We start from the raw sequence: 24,255 nt of genomic DNA on the forward strand, positions 1-24,255 counted from the left end.
GGAGACACAATACAAAATTAGCAATTATATATCACACAAATAAATAGGATTTTATACTATGAATTAAGAAAAGGTAATTAAAAACACCACCTAGTTTCCTCCTAAAAGTTGACCTTTTTTTATTACTCTACTATTTGTTACGTTCATGACTACCCTTCCCTCCATATTCTATTTCAATTTTCAATTTTTATGTTTGATTAATTTGTGTGTGACTGTCAAATTTCGTATACTCCGACAAAGTTGGGTATTGCTCCAAGTTGTAGTTAGCGTCGATTTTGACCCAAAGAAAAAAAAAACTTACACCGCATTGTACAAATTGAATGAAAGAATGAAATATTAATTTAACAATCTTCGAGTGTCGCAGATCTACTTCTAGTATATTCATTATTTTTATATGAAAAAGGATAGAGAAAACTGCATGGGAAAGGGAGATGGAAATGATCAGGCAGTGCAGGGGAGACACTCTAAGCAAGGGCCAGTGGAAGTGCAACCCAATGGTAGAACAAGAGAAAAGTTCCAACTCCGAGCTATTAAAGAAGTACAAACATCGAAACTCGCATATCAATCTCAATCGTCCCACTCGTCCAACCCTCCTCCAACTCTGCTATATCTCCTACATCTGCAAAACAGAAAGAGGGAGAGCTTGTTAACCAAGTAAGTAACAGTCTAAGACAAATCAGACATGCGGTGCAACTGTTATCATAATATAGATGATTTAGTGCATATCATGCAGAAATATCTTTACCCAAATAACTCCTCAACGTAACTAAATGGAAATTCAACCATGTTATACAAGTTTTAAACAAGACGGCAGGAATCAGTACATATGGCCACCGCATGAACTGTCATTTAAAGCAGAAACAAACAAGCATTTGGAAGTAATGTCCAGAGTCCCATTATAGAAAACATTATGCTTATCCCCGCGAGAGCGGAGAATGGTCGTAGTTATCTCAATGCAAAGGGGAAAGATAATTGTTATCCCTGCCACGAAAGGGAATGGTCATGATCAATGGTCACGAAGGGGTCTGGTCACAATTATCCATGTTGATTTGGAATGATGGTCATATTATCAACATTCTTCACGAGGAACGGTCACAATGGGGGCAACAATGAAATATTTGAAGAGAACCACCAGTGGGGCAAAATATAGGTAGGATTTTCAGAAGGATAATCAGACACGACGATCATGTTACAGACTATATCTGATTGGTTTCATGTACAACATTTTCATGCTATACAAGAACTAACCTTTAAGAAGAATATAATACATATGAACAGACACATAAAATAGAAAGTTATACCCATAAGGAGGGGGCTTGCAATTGGATATGCAGAACGCATTATAATCATGCCAAACAGGATGTTTTGTACAATTGCTAGCAGAGGTAGGCAAGTCTCTAACCCTTCCCCTCCCTTTCAGCTCTCACTCCATTTGGCTTGTGTCCAAACAAGCTATAACAGTTTTAGAAACCAATCCACAAGGTAATACTCCCCGAATCCCTGATCAATACCTACTCTAGTGAGAGGAGTATTCTCATCAAACTCCCCGAAGACAATCGTTATTACAGTTATCCCAATGTTCATGTCCCATTAAGTTCATATACCAAGTAAACACCGGCCATTTACCGACTGACTCAACTCCAATTAAAGCCTAATATCCATTAAAATATATCAGAAGATCCACATCCTAACACTCGATTGACAAGGCTAAAACATGCCAGCCTGGCTTCTCCTACGACTCGAACTAATCAACATGCCAAAAAACATTAATACTTAATGAAGTTAAGGAAGAATGCTTCCTTCAAAGTCTTAACAGATAATAAATCAAAGTTAGAGATGAGTTTCAGCGCAGTCCATGTGCATGTGACGGACCTAATTGGTGGCTATCAGTCATACGAGGTTCAGTTTCCCTGTGCAGTGAAATTAGCCACTGAAGCAAATTCACTCTTACAGTACAGATCTAATTTGAACAATATGTCTTCTTAAGCCAGTACTCCAAAAGGCTCATTCAAGCATCAGAGGTCGACAAAATTTGTGCCTGAGAACTAGGACAGGGACCATGATTTTTCTAGCAAGGAATTTGCCTAGATGCAAGTTATCATCTCAGTCATGACATGGTCATTTGAAAATGTTGCAATTCCATCATCTGGCCTCGGTTTTGGAAATCCTCATGTCGTTAGAAATCTAATGTAAAAGTGCTCAACGGCTTGAAAAAAAGGATTACCCTAAACAGTGTCTTGCAAAGTTATCAAGCTCCAAACCTCATAGGTGCCTTTTCATTCATTCCCTAGTAATTCAATGTATTACTCCAGACCCATTCCACAAATTCTAAACTCTGGGAAATGTAATTCTTTACCTATGCCATATGCTCCCAATTGTTTAAAGGATGCCAGCCATCGCACTTCTCTGCAGAAAAATTCACATAAACAAAAAATAACTGTAAGAGTTGAGGAACTCCAAGGTACAGAAATTTAATTATAGCATACTTACAGAACTATAGAAGTATAGAAAGATATTCCACCACCCAAACAGTACAGAGAGGGGGGATCCTACTTGAGAGGCTTCATCCCCTGCAATGGATGCCCAACTGCTTTAAACATCAGTTGTGGCAAGGTAAAAACTTACAAAAGAGGTGATGGCCACCACCAAAAAAATATATATAGATGGTTTCCACAAATTCCCGCCTGATGGCTTATGGGGTTATGATTTAATAACATAAAAGTGAGGACATGTTACATTTCCTTTTGCTAGGTAATACATGTTATTTTCGTTAGATTTCAAAAGCTTTTGAGAGTATAACTAATGAAAGACCTTACCTTAGAAGCTCTTAGCTCATTTACTTCCATCCGAAGAGAATCATCAGATAGGATTAGACGAGACAATGCCCCAGTGCTTAGGCTGCGATTTCAACAACACGCATCAGCAATGGATCTAGAGAGTACTGTTACTAGCACACAATTCCAAAATACCCTTTCATAACAAATTACACCCATCCACTTCAATTCTCCCAACAACAGCACAGCTTAAATTTGCAATAAAACTTATGTGCCAACTAGGTGCATCAGCTATTGGATGATAATAGAACTTAACACCTTTCTGTGAATCACGGCCCAAGGAGTGCTTTGCCCCATTTTTCAAGAGCAGTGAAGTATTTAAACCAGACCCAAGGGGCAAAGATGCAGTGGCTGACTGCCCACCTCCCTTCAGGGGGTTACCCCCACTGAACGCCATAAATCCCTCAGGGCATGCCTACAGCCTCTCACCCAGTTTGCAGGTCACTGGGGTGTATATAGCTCAAAATTGAAGCATAAGATATCTAAAAGTGTATTTCCCTGTTTTTTCGGGTTGGAGTGTTAAAACAGGTGGGAGGAGATTTATACCCAAGCATACTTGCAGCATCAGATACAGAACCTTCAACTGCATATAGGAGATCTAACAAGGCTTGCATTCCCTATGAAAACAAAAGGCACTTGTATGATTCCAGTATCTCATATAAAAGCAACAGAGAATAATTTACATGTTTTGTTTGCTCAGCCAGGATGTTCAGGCAAGAGCATTAAACAAAATGACAAAACTATGTAATAAGCGGGTGTCTTGGACAAAAATTTTCATCCCTTTGTGGTTTCACAATTTCTTTATTTATTTTTTATTTTTTATTTTTTTGATAGATGTGGTTTCACAAATATATCTGGTGTTGAGGCTCCCTCATAAGTTCATTAAGTACACTTGAATAACAGCAATATCAACTAGAGAAGCACGTTACAGAGATGATGGCTATTGGCTATATCAAATACATTAGTAACTGTCAATGGGGAAGGGATAATAGAAAACCAAAGCATCCAATGTTAGGATGGGTATTGATGGTGGTTAAATAGTTTGAGAAGAGACTCCATAAGCTTTCTTTCTGCTTGACGTCTATTTGATGTCAGTCATGGTCAGATCTTGATTTATCATCATCAACTCTTAATCAAACAAATTCTATATAAATAACAGATCGATAACTGAAAGCTGTTATTCAACAATATATACAAATTAACTTGTATATGCGTGTGAACATCCTGTAGACTTCCATCCATGATCCATGATCTTATCTATCAATGAATCGGGGTTACTAAAAGATAATGCAATATTTGCTCTAGGACAATTTATTTGTCTTTTCAAATAGCTAAAGGAAATAAAGTGGAGAGAAAAGGCATCCCGCTCTTCCATAAAGGAGACTGAGAGCACTTATTCCTATTAACAAATGAATGGCATACCGCATTAAACTTGGGGTTGTTGGGTCCAATTTGGGGGCCGGAGTCTTTTAAGGTGGACTTGGCAGGAAGTATTTGAAGAAGTTCCGGGGGTGGTGAATACGCATCAAGTTCCACGGTGTTCCTAACTGGCCCGAAAAATCAGCAGACTTAACCACCAGAAATTAATAATTAAATTCATGAAAAAGAAACAAGTTGAGATATCAAAGGGAAGAACTCTTGGTCATGATAAGCAGCTTCATCAAAAAGCAACTTTTGCTTATGCTCCAAAGAGCAAGTCACCTGATTTATAACAAGCTTATTATTAAAGCAGGTATTAAATTAACTATGTAATTTACCATTTAGATAAAAAGTTCTGTAGAAGTGGGGGCTCGTTGGTCAAACTTTATTTATTCAGAGTTCATTAAAAAATGTCTTGGGGAAATTATGAAGCAGAGAAAGAGAGGAAAAGAGTGTGTCCGGAGAGGTAATTTACGAGGTTTATGGTACCAAACTAAAACACACCCCAGCGCAAATCCCGCCTGGCCCCCACCCCCTTGGCCCTTCCCAAAAAAGAAAATAAACAAATAACTTCTGATGAGCTCACAGTTAAAATAAACAGGACCAAATTTAAACGGTTATCTAAGCTGTAAAATTTATGTTCAAAAACAACAAATCATCTGATTGTATAACAAGTCACCCAACCCATGCCAAGACATGCATCAAATGTGGTTGGAGGCTACACTTTTATGGAGCCTCCTTATTGATGATTCTTTCCAAAATTCGCCCAACGGAGGGAAAATAAATAAATAAACAAAGGATGAAGCGGCAGGAGGTAATGAATTGCTGAGAAACCTTTCCGAGCCAAGCGGGTACGAAGGCGGGAAAGAGCAGAGGCACGATTTTTGTGCTGGGACCTGTCCTCAGAAGCTTGAGCAGTGATGCCTGTTGGAAGGTGCTTAAGACGGACAGCTGAATCGCGTTTGTTGCGGTGTTGACCCCCAGGCCCCGATGTCCGGAATGTGCTCATCTCACACTGCTTCATTAGCTCTTCATCAGCCAACTCCAAGTAGTTCCTGCTACTAATGCTGCTCTGATCTTTTGAACCAGAAGCAGTGGTAATATTCAGACTTCTGTTGCGCATGTTCCATGAGAAGCTGTGTGCCCTTTTTATTTTCTCTCCTCTCCATGTTGCCTGCAGAGAGCACGGACATTCGGAAGTTGGTACGAGGATTCTCGAGATATTCAAAATCCCTCTGCCAGATGACAATGATCTCCATAATAATTGGACACCCATCCCCAACTTTTGCCACCTTCTGCTTCCTCTCCCTGCCGGTCTTCTTCTGAAAACAGTCTGTACCAGTGAAGATGACTTTGTGCTCGGCCTGCTCACTCCAAACAATAGATACTCATCAAGAATCCCCATACAGTCTTCACAGCTCCATATAAAAATATAAGCAGTATGAATGTCAATTATTTTAGGCAACCACAAGATTCTTTACTTTCAACACTTCAATTTTTATTATATTATTTCTTGATAATGACATGAATATCTTGATAAGCTACCACTAAATCTCTGTTTCTCTCACTGCAATTTTTAAGTGTTTGCCGACGAGCTCATTTGTTAGCATCTTTTCCCAATGTTTCGCTATTTCTCCATTTCTCTTTGTTTGCCCCGTTTCTCTCTTTGTGGCAAATCCCTAAAACTCACTATAAAATTTTCGAACTGATTTCCCTTGCTTCCAACTCTATACAATAGCACCAAATTCATGTATATTTAATCTTTACATTTGGATATATAAGACGGTCATTAAGCCATTTAATCTAAAATCTTCAACTGTCAGCACTAGATATTTCAAAAACCATCATTTTCACTCTTTCCATCTAAAAATTTTGTGATACTCGAGGCATTATTAAATATTCTTGTACGTTGTACCTGCAGAAAGGTATTTACAAATTCACAAACTGTATGTCCAGATAAGCTAATCAAGAATATGCAAATATATACACCAAAAATCAAAAACATGTACACGAATAACTTTCCATCTAGCTACAGTTTATATATAAATTATAAATATAAACAAAAGATTCAGTTTCGCCTTTTACTCCCAACCAGCAAGATAACGATTCAGTATCTACCACCCACAATTTTTAACATCTGCAGCATACAATGCTAAGAACAGAAGCTACATTTCAGCGACGACATCATATTAGAAAGGGTGTCTTTTGTCCAGGTACCTTGACCATACCCCGTATATGACCGATTCCTAGGTTTTAAATCGAACCAACCCAGTACCTGGATTACACCACAAGTTCCAGGTACCTGTGTGGAACCTGTGGGGTGGGGATAAATTGCACCTTCTCTGGTAAAAGTTTCCTAAATGTCCTCAAACTAAAGACAGTCACGCCAGAGATATCGCATTCATATCTATCTAATTTGTACACTTGACAGAGTTAAGTTCTTTCCCAGCGAATACGGCAGCATGAAGAACTATTCCATGTCACACAACACGCACTGAATGCAGCCGAACATAGAGTAAGCAACAATCGAACACAGATTATAAAGGAAAAGCCAAACCCAATCTGCTCAGCAGCAGTGACTGACCAAACATTCCACTAAATAAAATGTGTTCCTTTTTTTGTCACTGTCAATATCTCTCGTGCGCTGTTAGCCAAGAAATCGAGTAAAACAATGAGGCAGTGAAAACGGAGACACGAAAAATCAAATCTTTCCTCTTGAGATCATACATACTGATAATGAGTCAATCCCTTTCCCACAAAGAACTCACTGACCCAACTCCAATATAGCAAAAATACCCAAATTTCAGTCAATATGACATAGAAACCCGAGAAGGCCAAGCCAAAGGAGAGACCTCAGAGGAGTCAGGTTAGTACCGAAATTGAGCGAAATCCCCAGTCTACAGTTTCCCTCGAAATTGAAGAAATTTGTGGCGATTTTCAATTCTCTCTGGAGCAGCAGTAGCTGGTTGAGATGGAGTAAGAGGCAGGAACAGCAGCTGGTGGCGATGGGGGTGGAGCAGAAGCTGGTGGCGGGGTAGCGCGAACGAACAGCACGCCGCAGTGGAGTAGGAGCAGAAATGCTCTCGGGAGCAGCAATGATCGCCGCTTCAGTCGGGGGAAGATCTCGTCAGGGGCTGACGATCGTCGATGAGGGGAGCTGGTCTGATTTTCTGTTTCTTTTTTTCTTTTTCTTTCTGGGTGAAATTTTTCTAATTCAAATTTTAGTAACATCATTTAGGTAATCTAAGCCCTGTTTGACACCTCTATTCTAACTTTCTATATATATATATATATATATATATATAAGTAAATTACACTGGTGGTCCAAAAAATTTTAATAATGTATCAGGTTGATTCAAAAAGTTTTTTTTGCTATTTGATGATATAAAATGTTTCAAAATTGTAACATGATAGTACAAACCGTTATCTCGCCATTAACATCGTCATCTCGCCATTGACATAGGTGGACCTTTAAGTTAATTAAAGAACTATTTTGTACCATTATGTTACATCTGTAAAACATTTTAGACAATTAAGTGACAACTTCAAAAGAATTTGAAACATTATGTAACGTTCCACCAACTCCTAAAAACATATCAGAGCCATGTTTCGGCCACATCAGTTTCGCTTGACGGCGTCAATGGTGATATAACGGTTTGTACTATCATGTTAAAATTTTGAAATAGTTTATACCATCAAGTAGCAAAAAAAAACTTTTTGGATCAACCTGATATATTATTAAAACTTTTTGAACCACCAGTGTAATTTACTATATATATATATATATATAATTAGATTGTAATAATTGTATTGTTAAATTATAAAAAAAAAGTGTTAAATTCATTAAGAGAAAGTAATGATTGTTTTTATTGAATTGTGAGAAAAGTAATAAATAGTTGAGAAAATTTAATATTAAAAATTGACTTGAATGGTTAAAAAAATTGAAGAAAAAAATAAATGTAATAATTATGTTGTTGGTTTGAAAATAAGTGAAGCAAACTCTAAAACCACACAAGGTGCTAATTTTCTTATCCTATGTTGCGAGCATTTTTTTTTCATTAGTAATGCTGAAATTTCAATGCATGTATGGATAATTAAGTATAACAAATAATCACGATTTTGTTTTACTTACTTATATGTAATAAAATCAAACATAAAAGGACACTTTTTAGTAATAATTAGTTTATTGGACACTTTTTAGTAATAAATAGTAATAATGCCACCTATTAAGCATATGATAAAGCTTGAGTGCCACATAGAGGAACCTGGTGAAATAATCATGTCATTATATATTATATATTGATTAAAAAGTTAAATATGATCGAAATTATTTTTTATTAAAATATATTTTTTCAATTTACTCTTATATGAATTTCAATGTACTACACAATTCTAACAATTCGATTAAATTAATTTTTCATTTAATTAAATTTATATTTTTTCCATGTATATTTTTCATATTAAAATTAAAGCAATTATTTTGTCCCTGTAATTAAACTATCAATGCGTCAAAAAAATAATTTTCCACAATTGTATATAATCTTTTTTAATATGTCGATGAATCAAGAGTTTAATTATAATTTGTTAATATGCCAATGTGTCGAGAATATGAGAAGTATGCCACATAGTTGACACATGGTGGAGGTTGACGCATGGCAGAACCTGGTAGAGCAATGTGTCAAGGATATGAGAGCCTCGAATGCCACGTGTCAAGCATAGGAGAAGGCTTGAGTGCCACATTGAGAAACATGACGAAGTTTTCCTACCATTAAATATTATATATTAATTCAATTAAATTGGCACGTAATTGTAATTGGCACATGGCTTAGGCTGACACATGGTAGAACTTAGTGGAGTAATGTGTCAAGGATATAAGGCCTCGAATGCCATGTGTCAAGTATAGGAGAAGGTTTGAGTGCCGCATGTCGGGACCAAGCAAAATGTTCCTACTATTATATATTATATATTGATTTGATTAAATTATTTTTTTCGTGTAATTTTTTTTTGCCATGTGTATTTTTCGTATTAAAATTAAAGCAATTGTTTTGGCCTTGTAATTAATCTTCAATGTGTCAAAAAAATTTCCACAATTATATATATTCTTTTTTATAATATTAGTATTCTATTATTTTTTATAAAACAATCTTTTAGTAATTTATTTGTTATTTTAATATGTCTATGTATCAAGAGTTTAATTGTAATTTGCTAATATGCCAATGTATCGAGAATATGAAAAGTCTTCGATGCCACTTAGTTGACTCGTGGCGGAGGCTAACACATGAAATACATGGTGGAGTAATGTGTCAAGAATATAAGAGCCCCGAATGCCATGTGTCAAGCATAGGAGGAGGCTTGAGTGCCACATTGCGGAACGTGACGAAGTTTTCCTGCCATTATATATTATATATTGATTCAATTAAATTAATTTTTTCATTTAATTAAATATATTTTTTTTGCCATGTGTATTTTTCGTATTAAAATTAAAGCAATTGTTTTGGCCTTGTAATTAATCTATCGACGTGCCAAAAAAATAATTTTTCACAATTATATAATTTTTCACAGTTATATATAACCTTTTTTTATAATATTAGTAATTCATTACTTTTCATTAAACAATCTTTAAATAATTTATTTGTAATTTTTGTATGTCGACGTATAAAGTGTTTAATTGTAATTTGTTAATATGCCAATGTGTTGAAAATATGAAAAGTCTTGAATGCCACGTGTCAAGCATAGGAGAATGCTAAAGTGCGACATGACGAAACCAAGCAAAGTGTTCTTGCCATTATATATTATATATTGATTCGATTAAATTAATTTTTTTTCATTTAATTAAATTTTTTTTTTTTTGCCATGTGTACTTTCATATTAAAATTAAAGCAATTGTTTTGGCCTTATAATTAATCTATCAATGTGTCAAAAAAAAATTTCCAGCATTGCATATATTCTTTTTTATAATATTAGTATTTTTATTTTTTATAAAATAATCTTTTAGTAATTTATTTGTTATTTTAATATATTGATGTATCAAGAGTTTAATTGAAACTTGTTAATATACCAATGTGTCAAGAATATAAAAAGTCTTCGATGCCACTTAGTTGAAACATGGCGGAGGTTGACATATGGCAGTGCCTGGTAGAGCAATGTGTCAAGGATATGTGAGAGCCTTGAACGCCACATGTCAAGCATAAGTGAAAGCTTAAATGCCACGTGATAGAACTTGCGCAAAGTGTTCTTGCCGTTATATATTATATTGTAATTTGTTAATATGCCAATGTGTCGAGAGTATGAGAAGTCTCAGAGTCTCGAATGCCACATGTCAAGCATAGGTGAAGGCTTGAGTGCTACATGATAGAACTTGCGCGAAGTGTTACAGCCATTATACATTATATTATAATTTGTTAATATGCCAATGTGTCAAGAGTATGAGAAGTCTCGGATGCCACTTAGTTGACACATAGCGGAGGGTGACACATGGCAGAACCCGGTAGAACAATGTGTCGAGGATATGAGAGCTTCGAATGCCACGTGTCAAGCATAGGAGAAGGATTGAGTGTCACATGACAGAATTTGGCGAAGTATTCCTGCCATTATAAATTATATATTGATTAACAAAGAAGACAATTGCGTCCATTCTTGGTAGGACACGTGGAGGGGCCGAGGAGAGCCCTTTGTTATTCTCCTGAGAGAATAGGCAAAAATAACATCGACAGATGAAATTTATCTCAAATGAGCCTCGACCCATTTTTTTTACATCAACTAAATCCTAACAATTGAAAGTTACATCAATGCAGCACTTCTATCTAGATTCCGTGAAATATCATACAGAATCGTCTTACGTGACTTTTTATATTATTTCCCCACATGACGTGGCTTTCTAACGTGGCAAAGGTAGTTGTAAAAATCAATTTTTTAATGTTCATAACCAAACGTTATCGTTTTGGTCTTGACTCCACCCACAACAAAATATGTTGTTGTTCTCCCCTTCTTCATCCATGTTGTTGCTCGACACCGCCCTAGACACCACAACTGGACGAACCCCACCGACGATGATCATAATGCCCAATCCTCTTCCTCTCCCTAATGAGTCGAGCCCCACAGTTGATGCAAATTGTAGCACGATTTCAAGAGATCCAGTTCAAGTTCCAATTGGACCGATTACGCGAGCACGAGCAAAGAAGTTTAAAGATGAACTCAACGGCCTGATTCAAGAGGTTTGGGCTCAAGCAAATTCGTGGAGGCCCATTGGACATGAATCACGTGATCCACAAAAATCCATCAACATGATTCAAGTTATAGAAGATTCCGGACAATGCTAAATTCAACAAGTGTTTGAGGAAGTTTCTAGAATATTTGAAGACCAAGATAAGATATCATCAGATTTGTTTAAAGTTTAAATCTCATGGAGATATTCTCAGGATATTTAGATTTCATATCTTTATAGATTATGCCATATCTCTATCGATATTTTAGGTTTTATTTTCCTTATCTATAGGAAGAGATATGGCCAAATTATGATTACTTTATGTCTATAATATTCATCTTAGTGAATTTTTAATAAAAAAATGAACATTTAGAAAATTGTGAAAGTATTCTCTTTGGTTCTTGAAAAACTAATTCGAACTTATCGGAAATTTTCGTAGCGTTCATCATCGACTTATCAAACGGCTTTTCACCACCGTTTGTGGCGTCTACATAAACTTATCAAACGGCTTTTCATCATCGTTTGTGGCGTCTTCCTATATACCGAGGTTTTTGTTTCGCAATAAACAATGGGTTGAGGTCAGTTATACCAAAGTTCTTGTTTATGTTTTAAACAACGAATCGATGGTTTGTCAATCAAATCTGATCGTGGAACGATCTTGGGTTCCTTTAGCCGTCGGGTCTCGTCATTCTTGGCGGGAATCGCATCATTTGGTATCAGAATATCAGGCTCCAAATCAGGTTTTCGTTTCAATTTGCTGAGATTCGTTTCGTAAAGTTTGTTCTTTTTGGACTGTTATTAGTCCATAAAAAATCGGCCAAAAAAATCGACAAAAAAAGTGCTAAAAAAACGAAAGAACATAAGAAAATAAAGAAGTTGTTGTAGTCAATTTGATCCAAATTCTTTGCATCAGACCATTCTAAAGTTGTTATTTCCCTTTGATCTACATTGATTATGATCCCAGAATTTTATATAACATTCTAGTTTATTTAATCCTTCATAGTAGTTTTATTCTCTTTTTTCCTTTCTTCCTTAAGTTTCCTTCGACCATTAATTTTCCTTGATAAGTTTTTGGTGAATTGCTGCTGGAAATTTTGGAGAATTGTTCATTTAGTTTCAAAAGAACTGAAAAAGAATTATCGAGTGGAAAAAGGCAGGAGTGGTGAGAACATTAGAGGGTTAAAAGCCACGTTTGTTTGAGTGAAAACACAAGTGTAAAGTGATTCACATTCTTGAGTGTAAACACGTAAGGGAGAGAATTGTGAGGTCATTTCCTTCTAACTTTGTTTTACAGCAATCATGTCTCACAGCAGTGCTAAGAGTATTGCTGAAGTTTCTACGAAATATTTAACCCTTGATGCATTGACATTGGTGACAAGGAGAGCATTGAACTTGCAAACGAAAGGAATTGAGGAAGTGCAGCGGGAGAACATCTTTCACACCAGGTGCTACGTTAAAGACAATGTATGCAGTGTGATTATTGATGGTGGTAGTTGTACTAATGTCGCAAGCACAACAATGATGGAAAAATTGGGACTACCTATGCTGAAGCACCCCAAGCCATATAATTGCAATGGTTAAATGATAGTGGTGAGATAAGGGTGGAGAAGCAGGTGTTAGTTGCATTTCTAATCGATAAATACGAAGATGAAGTGCTGTGTGATGTAGTACCGATGCAAGCATGACAATTGTTGCTAGGACGTCCATGGAAGTTTGATAGGCATGTGAAGCATGACGGCTTTACGAACAAATATTCATTTGTACTTAATCAACGATTGATCACTCTTGTACCATTGACACCGCAGCAAGTATATGAGGATCAAGTGAGATTACAAAAAGAGAATGATCAAAAGAAAGAGAGTGAACAGAAGAAAAATAGTGAAAATCAGAGAGAGGCCGAGAAAAATGAGGGAGAAAAAGAAAATAAAAATTCGGCCATTGAGAGAAAATCAAAGAGAAAACAAAAGAATTTCTATGCAAAAATGAGTGAAATTAAGCAAGCAATGTTTTCAAATCACTCGATTATTATACTTTTGAACAAAGAGGCATTTTTCAACACTAACGAACTTGACATCGTTTTGCCTAGTTCTGTTGTTTCTCTTTTACAAGAGTATGAGGATGTCTTTCCCGAGAAAACACCACATGGGTTGCCTCCAATCCGAGGGATTGAACATCAATTTGATTTTGTTCCATATGCGACAATTCCAAACCGACCAGCCAAGGTTGTCAGAATCGCGATTCTACCTAGAATCGGTCGAGGGTCGTAGAATCGTGAATCGCGATTCGAATCGTGAATCGCGATTCGAATCGTGAATCGTAAGATTCTACCTATAATTAAAAAAAATATTTATATATGTAGCATACTTTCATGAATAATTCATTCAAATAAAGACCACAAACCAAAAAATCAACAATAAGACATAAAACACAAAATATCTTTACAAATTATCGAAATTCAAGGTGCATTCTCTCAAAAATATCGTTACAATTGAAGGTTTGTGTAATGTGGGAGAAGTCGGAGATGCAAGGGAAGCTGCTTTGAATGCTAAGACAGGGTTGACTTCTTTGATTTTGAGGTGGGAGGACGAGGAGGAGGAGGATGAAGGCCCTGCTAGTATAAGAGATGCAGAAAGTCAAATGCAGATCCTCGATTGTCTTCAACCTCATGCTAGCATAAAGAATATCGAGATTGATGGTTACGAAGGTACAAAGTTGCCTTCTTGGATCAGAGGTCTCTCATTTGTTCACTTAGAACGCTTGAGGTTGTGTAATTGCAGAAAGACAAAGATGCTACCATCGATTGGGGTTCTGCCTCAGCTGAAGGAATTGGAAGTTGAACGCATGGATGCGATATGTGCCGTGGGACCTGAATTTTATGGAAACACAGCGAAGCCTTTTCCAGCTTTAGAGACTCTGCTTTTTATTAATATCGTTACACAAAATATGGTTCTCGGGGTTATCCAGCAACAAGTTTCTGATAGCCCAAAGACCCCATTCTCTCAAGAACGTGTTATCTTCATCAGTAACGCATTGCTGCAAGAGGAGAGGAATCCCTCCTTTCTCTCTAATCTCATCTTGCACACGTCTCCTTCGAAATGAACAGTTAGCAATTACTGCAATGAGGTCCCTTCGAAATCCTCCATACGGGCATACCTTTGAACCAACAGAAGCCCTACCTTCCTCATTTTCGACATGCTCGATGGCTTTTGTGACTATTGCTGGTGGCTCGAGGTCACGGAGAAGGTCCATCGGAAAGGGATAATCAACTCAAAATCGTACCTGCCGGTCCTGCCCTACCCCCGATCGAAGCTCGGAGTCGCCGCGCACGCGCTACCCGACAACGTATCCGCTGCTCTGACAAGCTAGCACCGTTAATCGAAGGTGGATGGAACTATGGAAGATTTCGACTGGAGATCTCGAGAAATTAGGGTTAACCACAGTAGAGAAGTAAGAAAGGGCGGGTGGGAGAAAGAAGGAGTGGGGGGGGGAGTCTCCGGGCCTGGGCTTCGGCCCCTTTTGGGCCCGGGCTTGGACTGATTTTGGCCCGACCGTAGAATCGGGCTGATTCTGCGATTCTCCGGTTCGGCTCGCGATTCCGGCCCGATTCTACAAAAACCGACTCACCCCCTGCAATCGGAATCGGGGACCCCCCATGAATCGTAGAATCATACGATTCTACGATTCGAATCGTGGTTCTGACAACCATGCGACCAGCCTATATGAGCAATCTTGAGAAGACAAAGAAGCTTCAACGGCAGGTAAGTGAGTTGTTGGAGAAAGGGTACGTGAAGGAGAGCATGAGCCAATGCGCCGTTTCGATTATACTTGTACCTAAGAAGGATGAGACGTGGAGAATGTGTGTTGATTGCCGAGCAATCAACAACATAACGGTAAAGTATCATCATCATATTCCTCGCTTAGATGATATGTCAGATGAGCTGCATGATTCTTGTATATTTTCTAAAATTGATTTAAAAAGCTGTTATCATCAGATTAGAATGAAAAAAAGGAGATGAATGGAAAACTGCCTTTAAAACAAAATACGGTTTGTATGAATGGTTAGTTATGCCTTTTGGTTTGACTAATGCTCCAAGCACTTTTATGAGACTTATGAATCATGTTTTGCGTGCATTTCTAGGTAGATTTGTTGTTGTCTACTTTGATGATATACTCGTTTACAACAAAAACTTAGATGATCATAAGGTACATTTGAAATCTGTTTTAGATGTGCTTAGGAAGGAAAAGTTATTTGCTAATTTGAAGAAGTGTACTTTTTGTACCGATAAGCTTGTATTTTTGGGATTTGTTGTTAGTGCACAAGGTATACAGGTTGATGAAGAGAGGGTACGTGCAATCCAAGAGTAGCCCAGTCCCACAAGTATAAGTAATGTTCGTAGTTTTCATGGACTTGCTAGTTTCTACTGGCGGTTCGTGAAGGACTTTAGTAGCATAGCAGCACCATTTACTGAAGTGATCAAGAAAAATGTTGAATTTAGATGGGGAGAAGAACAAGAGAAGGCGTTTCAGCTAATCAAAGAGAAGCTGACCAACGCTCCTTTATTATCTTTGCCTAACTTTTCTAAAACTTTTGAGATTGAATGTGATACTTCAGGTGTTGGTATAGGTGCAGTTCTCATGCAGAAATGATGACCAATTGCTTACTTCAGCGAAAAACTAAGCGGGGCAGCCTTAAACTATCCAACTTATGATAAAGAGTTGTATGCATTGGTTCGAGCTTTAGAGACGTGGCAACACTACTTATGGCCTAAGAAATTTGTAATTCACACCGATCATAAGTCCTTGAAACACTTGAAGGGCCAACACAAGCTAAACAAAAGACATGCCTGATGGGTGGAGTTCATTGAAATGTTTCCATACGTCATTCAGTATAAGCAAGGTAAGGAGAATGTGGTCGCCGATGCACTTTCTCGCAGGTATGCATTACTCTCTACACTTGATGCAAAATTGTTTGGTTTTGAGCACATTAAAAATTTATATGCTGATGACCATGAATTTTGTAAGGAATATCGGACTTGTGAGAAAACCCCTTGTGGTAAGTTCTTTAAGCATGATGGGTTCCTATTTCGAGAGAATAAGTTATGCGTGCCTAATTGTTCCTTGAGGGAGTTATTAGTGCAGGAATCTCATGGTGACATTTTGGAGTTGCAAAGACTTTAGCTATTTTGCAAGAACACTTCTATTGGCCACATATGAAAAGAGATGTTGAGAGAATTTGTGGTAGATGCATCACATATAGGCAAGCTAAATCCAGAGTGCAATCTAATGATTTGTATACCCCTTACCTATTTCTAGTGAGCCTTGGATTGATATTTCAATGAACTTTGTGTTAGGATTACCTCGAACTAAATGTGGGAGAGATTCAATTTTTGTTGTTGTGAATAGATTTTCTAAGATGACGCACTTTATTCCATATCACAAAACTGATGATACTTCGCATGTTGCTGATTTGTTCTTTAGGGAGTTTGTAAGATTACATGGCATGCCTAGAACAATTGTTTCGGATAGGGATGCTAAGTTCTTGAGCTATTTTTGGAAGACTTTGTGGTGTAAGTTAGGTACTAAGCTATTGTTTTCTACTACTAGTCACTCACAAATTGATGATCAAACTAAAGTAGTAAATATGTCTTTGTCTACTTTATTGAGGGCAATCATTAAAAAGAACATCAAAACATGGAAAGAGTGTTTACCACATGTTGAGTTTGCTTATAACATCTATTCATTCTGCTACTAAATTTTCACCATTTGAAATTGTATATGGATTTAATCCTTTAACTCCATTGGATTTATTTCATTTACCTTTGACTGAGCATGTTAATTTAGATGGCAAAAAGAAAGTTGAATTTGTCAAGCAGATTCATGATAAAACAAGACTCAATATTGAGCGAAGAACGGAGCAGTATGCAAAACACGCCAACAAGGGGCATCATAAGCTGATTTTCGAACCTGGAGATTGGGTTTGGTTGCATATGAGGAAAGAGAGACTTCTGGCGCAAAGACGTTCCAAATTACTTCCGAGAGGGGATGGTCATTTCCAAGTCCTAGAGCGCATCAATGACAACGCTTACAAACTAGACCTACCTGATGAGTACAATGTAAGTGCTACTTTTAATGTTGCTGATTTGCTTCCTTTTGATGTAGGTGATGATTTGAGGGCAAATCCTTTTCAAGAGAAGGGGAATGATACAAATTGTAGCACGACTTCAAGGGATCCAGTTCAAGTTCCAATTGGACCGATTACGCGAGCACGAGCAAAGAAGTTTAAAGATGAACTCAACGGCCTGATTCAAGAGGTTTGGGCTCAAGCAAATTCGTGGAGGCCCATTGGACATGAATCACGTGATCCACAAAAATCCATCAACATGATTCAAGTTATAGAAGATTCCAGACAATGCTAAATTCAGCAAGTGTTTGAGAAAATTTCTAAAATATTTGAAGATCAAGAGAAGATATCATCAGAGTTGTTTAAAATTTAAATCTCATGAAGATATTCTCGGGATATTTAGATTTCATATTTTTATAGATTATGCCATATCTCTATCGATAATTTAGGTTTTTTTTCCTTATCTTTAGGAGGAGATATGGCCAGATTAGGATTACTTTATATCTATATATATTCATCTTAGTGAATTTTTAATAAATAAAGGAACATTCAGAAAATTGTGAGAGTATTCTCTTTAGTTCTTGAAAAACTAATTCGAACTTATGGGATATTTCTGTAGCGTTCATCATCGACTTATCAAACAGCTTTTCACCACCGTTTGTGTCATCTTCATCGACTTATCAAACGGCTTTCCATCACCGTTTGCGGCGTCTTCCTATATACTAAGGTTCTTGTTTCGTAATAAACAATGGGTTGAGGTTAGTTATACCAAAGTTCTTATTTATGTTGTAAACAACGGGTCGAGGGTTTGTCAATCAAATCTAATCGTGGAACGATCTTGGATTCCTTTAGCTGTCGGGTCTTGTCATTCTTGGCAGGAATCGCATCAATAGTGGCTGCCCAGGCGAATTCCATGGCTACCTCTCTCATCCACCATACCCTCAAGCTCGCCATAGCTCCGATTAGCTCTCTCGAGTCTCCTCTACCCTAATCCCGACCTCGAGCCATGCATCTCAGCCTCCAACCATGCCACCGGCCATCATCTCCGCGAAGACCAGGTCCTTCCACCTCTGGGTCAGGCGAGATCGGCGCTTTAGGCCACGAGCTTGACTCTTCCACCGCTGTCTTGAGCTCGTCCTTCTCCTGTTGGTCCTACTCTTATCACCGCCCGCCACCACATCCTGAAAGAGCTCTACCTTCTTCTATGTCGGCTTGACTCCTACAATTATTTGGTGTACTGAAGCTGATCCATGGCACTATCGGGCTAGGGTTTCAGTGAATTTGGGGCTATGGTTTTACACGGTATGGGGGAGGAAGAAGATGGTCAAACTTGGTCAATTTTGACTAGTTTGAGGGTTTTAAAAGGATAACGTTTGGTTATGAACATTAAAAAATTGATTTTTACAACTACCTTTGCCACATCACAAAGCCACGTCATGTAGGGAAACAATATTATAAGTCACATCAGATGATTCCATCTGATTTTTCATGGAACGTGGATATAATGACAGATCTGATGTAACTTTTAACTGTCATGATTCGGTTTGATATAAAAAATGAGTCGAGGTTAATTTCATGCAAGTTTCATCTCTTAAGGTTGTTTTTGCGTATTGTCTCTTATTCTCCTTTACCCTAAAATAAACATTAATGATTTATTGTTCGTAGGAATGTGGGGCCTACTTGCAGCCCAACACTTTTTTGTTTTTAATTTAATATATATCTTTAAAAGTTTTCATGTTAGTACAAAATATGTATTTGAATTGATCACCAATCACCAATTTATGTATGCTCTTTTCATTTATGTACATACAAATATCCTAATTATTTTTGATAAAACATAAGGATACAATACTTGCATATGACCTAGTATATTTGGATAGTTAGGTTCGTATGCTTGTGGGGGCGAATGAGTGGTCTCCCCCCCCCCCCCCCCCCCCACCTTTCCAGAAATATATATATATATATATATATATATATGTTATATATTATAGAATTTTTTTAAGTTAAACTATTGAACACAGTATATAGTAGCCTATGATTTTGTCATGACTATGTGATGTTTTTAACAAATTTCGAGTCTACACTCCAAGTAAAGTTCATCATGTCACATTAGCTGGCCGTCTATTATATTGTTTAATCTTTTGGCCGCAAACACCACCAATTAAAATTAATATGTTAATTTATATCAACATATATTTTTTAAAATTTCTTTGAGGAAAGTCCTAGATTTTTTTCAGTTAAAGATGGAACAAATTCAGCCTCAAGAAGCCGAGCTGAAGATGGAACAAATTCACCCGAACAAGTGAACCCGAACTTTGAGCAAGCTTTGGCAAGTGGTTTCGAAAAATGATAGGATCTCGCCTTGGTACCTAAAAGCTCCAAAAACGATGATAGATTTGATTCATGAGGAATCAGTTGAAGGTAAAGGTACGAGAATTGAAAGTGCGAGTATTGAAAGGTGCAATCAACAAAAGTGCAGAATAATTAAAATGCAATAAACGAAAGATAGGAAAAGTACGAGTTTGATTAATAGATGTGTGGAAAGCATACAACAAACTAGACGACACATATATATAGGCATGTACAATGAAATCCTATAAATATATCGTAATAATATACAATATCGAGATAACATCCGAAAAGGAAATTGACTCCTAGAAAATCTAGGTTGCCTAAAAGATAGAATACTAAACTATATCGGAGAAATATCCGACTTATTTGACTTCTTAAAATCAAAGAGAACACTAGAATAACGCATCCTTGATCTCCAAGTAAATTCAGCTGCCATAGAAAATAAATGATTTACCGCCCTCGGCCACATGCACACCCAAGCAAATCCATTTCCTCCCTAATGATGGACTCTCTTGCTAGGCACCCTTCAGTTGGGTTATAATCCATAAATATCTTTGACCTCCAATTAACTTGGCTTGATCCATAATAAATACGACCTATTCCTCCAAAATCGGTGTCAACATATTCTCAAAACCTAGGAAAATCATTGAAATCACCAATTATACATTACGACTCGACAATCTTCACAACATGCAGAAGATAGGTGTAAATAATACCCAGCATGTCTAGTCGCGAAATAACATTGAGCAGGACTTGACATGTATATATATATGTTGCACGAGTACTTAATCAAAGAAATGAGATAAACCAAAAAAGGATAAAGGATAATAAACATGTCGACCTGAACAACCGTTGCAGTCTTATACGATCTGGACATCCACAGTAAGCCAAGAAAATAGCACCAATAGCATTCTCTGTTTCAGCTCCATTTCAACCTCAATTTCGAGCACCTCTAATCTGAACTGGGCTGAGGTCAAAACATGAAATTCATAGATCTCTCTCTTAGGTTTCCTTAACATCTTGAATCATCTCAATCCAAGTTCAGTAGAGAAATATATGAATTTTTCGCGAACTTGCACGCAACAGGAATTTTTAGCCAAAACCTCTAAGACCCGACCTCCTATGTCATGACCAGCACGTACTCGGCCGCACAGCCATGAGATTGACCTCAATTGGCAACACCTTGTAGGCTGTGGTTCGGCTTATTCTTGGAACGACTTAGTCTACGTCCGCTTCTCGTGTTTCCTACATAGATGGGTAATACTTCTTCAAGTAATGACCGTTAATATACCTCGATTGAAGCTAACCCCCCGAGTCCTTCAGCCAATAAGCCCCGTTAAGTAGAATCTCGTGAATAACAAATGTCCTTTCCCGTTTAATTTTCGATTGCCTATTCGAACTTTCAACCTTTTTGCTTCTTCGGCGTAGAAGTTCAAGAGACGTTGTATAGTGACAGTAGTTTCGGCCACCATCTCGTCGCCATGAGTCGGCGTATTCATCCTAACTCCTCAATGATTGGTGTAGCTCTTAGCCGAGGTACAAGAAGCAACGCGGGCTGAGGCAAAGGGATGATCGGATTGGAAGATACTTGATATATGTTGAGGTCCTAGATAGCCGTTGCTCAAGGTCGGCATCCCATAAGCATCCACACCTTCAAAATGTATAAGGCCGACATCATTGTCGTAGTACATAGCTTCCAAGGCAAGGGAATTGATGGAGAATGGCCTCGGTTCAGCTTGGACAACTTCAAGAGCCTTCCCACTTCACAAGATCAGCTTTTAGTGTAAGGAGGAAGGCACACATTTAGCTGCATGAATCTAATCTCAGCCCAAGAGCGCATTGTAGGTAGTCGAGGCATCCAAAAAAAGAAAAAACAAGGTGGTTATCCTCGACCCCACTTGAATGTTAACGGAAAGATTCACCCAAGCATTGGTCACAACTCCTTTGAAGTCCGTGATCGTCACTCCCGTCTTCACGAGATCCTCTTCCGTGTAGTTGTGCTTAGCCATAGTACTCGTAGGCATAACGTTTATCGTTGCTCCATTGTCAACCATAACCTTCGGCACATGCACACCAAACATATGAATGGTGATGAATAGAGGGCGAAGATGCTGAGACATTACCTCTGGTACTCGCTTGAAGATAAAGTTCTGGACATTTCTCTTATTTAACTCCTCAGCCTCGGGTGCTCTTCTAGGCGAGGCAGCTTCTTCCTGATTCTGCTCCGAGGCATGAATGACCTCAGCTTGCAGCACTTCATCGACCCGAGGATTGAACTCTTTTGCCATGAAATTGGCCGGAAGAGTGAGCATTGTAACACCTAAGCTTACCACGAAATCACAGGACTAAATAGTATTTCCGGCGTCTCCATCATCGTATTCCGGTCCGCTCAACGTGTATTTATCGTCATCGATCATTTCCTAATTCAGCTGCTGGCCAAAATCAAGTCTTCTCTTCACATGGAGCTTCTCCTTTTAATCTTCTCCTTGCTTGGGACGACTTTATTGGCTGGCCAAAAGTCGCTCCATTTGTCGTCGTCGTTGTTCATGACGTTTTTGCGATCGAGTTAAAAGTTGAGGATCCTTAAGGTGTTGGAGCCTCGGCCATTTATTCACAGGGAAGTTTGAAGGTGGCACAACGAGCCTCTCTTTGGCTAGGACAAGCTGAACGATTCAGAAACCTACCTAGTCTTTCTTCCGTGTTATTCAGCCTTTGAGCAATGTTTCGATGAAACATCTCAACTCTGGAAGGGGGGGTTTTCCACAACTGGTAGGTATGCTTGGAAGTTTATCATTAGAGTGGGCATCACAGGGAACTCTGATTTCTCCTCGTTTGCTACTGGATTCGCGCTCGACCCCCCGAGCATTGCTTGGAGACTCAACCTCAGCTTTAAGAACTACCCTCTTGGCCTTGTTGTCTGTTTGCTTCAACTCCTCAACCCTCGGATCAAAGCTGAACGCCCGAATTGAGAACCCAAGCTAACATGTTGCGCTTGCTTGGACATGGGTTAGACTGGAGGTTCGACCCCTGAGCTTTTAAAAAACTCGAAGAGTCCTGAATAAGTTTAACTTCTAGTATTTTTCCTTTGTCCCTCGAACTCAAACTCTTCAGAGCCACCTTAGCCTCGACTTGGCTCTCATTGCCTTGATTTCTCCCCCTGTCACTGCTATGTGGAGTCCCCTTGGGAACCCATTTATTCACAGATCGTGGTTGGTTGAGTCGTCGAGCCTTACTCTCTCACGAAGGCCGAGGTGAGAAGGAGAGCATGATCTTTTCTTGAATGACCAGCTTTGTACAAGCTAAGCAAAGTTTGTACTCTTCATGAAGCTTATGAACCAGCCTTATTACTTCTTCGATGGCCTCTAAAGAGAAATCCTATTTGGGCCTTCGTTTTGAAATAACCATCCATAAGTAGTCCCATCACCCTAGAATGGGCGCGGTAGCCGGAAAAGGGTCGGTGTCAACTTTAATTGACTTCTCTCCCACCGCAAGGAATGATCGAGCTTGTCCTGAATTATGTTCCTCGTGTGTGTGCGTGTGTGCGTGCGTGTGCGTGTACGCGTGCGTGTGCGTGCGCGTGCGTGTGTGCTTGCGTGTGCGTGCTCGTGTGCGTGTGTGCATGTGTGCGGGCGCGTGCGCGTGCGCGTGCGTGCGTGTGCGCGTGTGTGTGCGCGCGTGCACGTGCGCGCGTGCGTGTGTGTGCGCGTGTGTGTGTGTGTTGGGTATGTGTTTCACCTTGATTTGGGATATGCAGTGTGATTGAGTATGTGGATTGCGTAAGAAAAATATGATGATAGTGCGATTCAATTGGAATATGATTGGGCTTGTGTTTGTCTATACGGAACTGTGATAATTTGGGAATAAGGATTTGGTGTGGGTTTATGATGTGTGATGGCATGGCTGCAGTTGACTGTGCTTGTGATTGTTGTTTCACTATAGCCATGGGACCGCTGGACCCGGCGGATTACAAAATGGGCCAGATCTGCCACTAGACCCAGCGGAATACAAATAGGGCCTGATTGGCCGCTGGACCCGGCGGAATATAAATATGGGTCTGATTGGCCGCTGGATCCGGCAGAATAGAAAAAGGGACCTGATCGGCCGCTAAGACCCGGCAAAATACAAATTGAGGTCAACTCTTACCGCCAGAGGTTAATAGACGGCCCCCGCTTATGAGATATGAATATTGGGATTTTAGAATGATATGTGCGAGAAATGCGGGGTCACGGTACCGTCACAACTCTGTTGCGAGGGAACGCAACCCTATGGCTATATTGATTTGGTTGTGTTGTATATTGTTTGTTTGGTTGGATTGCTGTAAATGT

The 24,255-nt window shown here is 38.5% G+C and overlaps 1 protein-coding gene across 4 annotated transcripts; it reads right to left on the reverse strand.

Moving 5' to 3' along the window:
- Nucleotides 1-316: 316 nt before the first annotated feature.
- Nucleotides 317-7,476, reverse strand: LOC116194679 (peptide chain release factor 1). 4 transcript variants are annotated; one of them, XM_031523549.1, is made up of 8 exons: nt 7,106-7,476; nt 5,088-5,617; nt 4,257-4,381; nt 3,381-3,451; nt 2,817-2,898; nt 2,491-2,587; nt 2,357-2,406; nt 317-619 (listed from the first exon to the last, which is right to left on the reverse strand). In XM_031523549.1, exons 2-6 carry the CDS (start codon nt 5,527-5,529, stop codon nt 2,564-2,566), a joined length of 744 nt encoding a protein of 247 aa, XP_031379409.1. In that variant the 5' UTR covers nt 5,530-5,617; nt 7,106-7,476; the 3' UTR covers nt 317-619; nt 2,357-2,406; nt 2,491-2,563. The 4 variants fall into 4 exon arrangements, with proteins under 4 accessions (XP_031379409.1, XP_031379408.1, XP_031379410.1 ...); XM_031523548.1 differs by having other exon boundaries at nt 7,128-7,471; XM_031523550.1 differs by having other exon boundaries at nt 2,491-2,570; nt 7,128-7,467.
- Nucleotides 7,477-24,255: the final 16,779 nt, after the last annotated feature.

Source organism: Punica granatum, chromosome 2, assembly GCF_007655135.1.
Source record: "Punica granatum isolate Tunisia-2019 chromosome 2, ASM765513v2, whole genome shotgun sequence".
NCBI lineage: Eukaryota > Viridiplantae > Streptophyta > Magnoliopsida > Myrtales > Lythraceae > Punica > Punica granatum.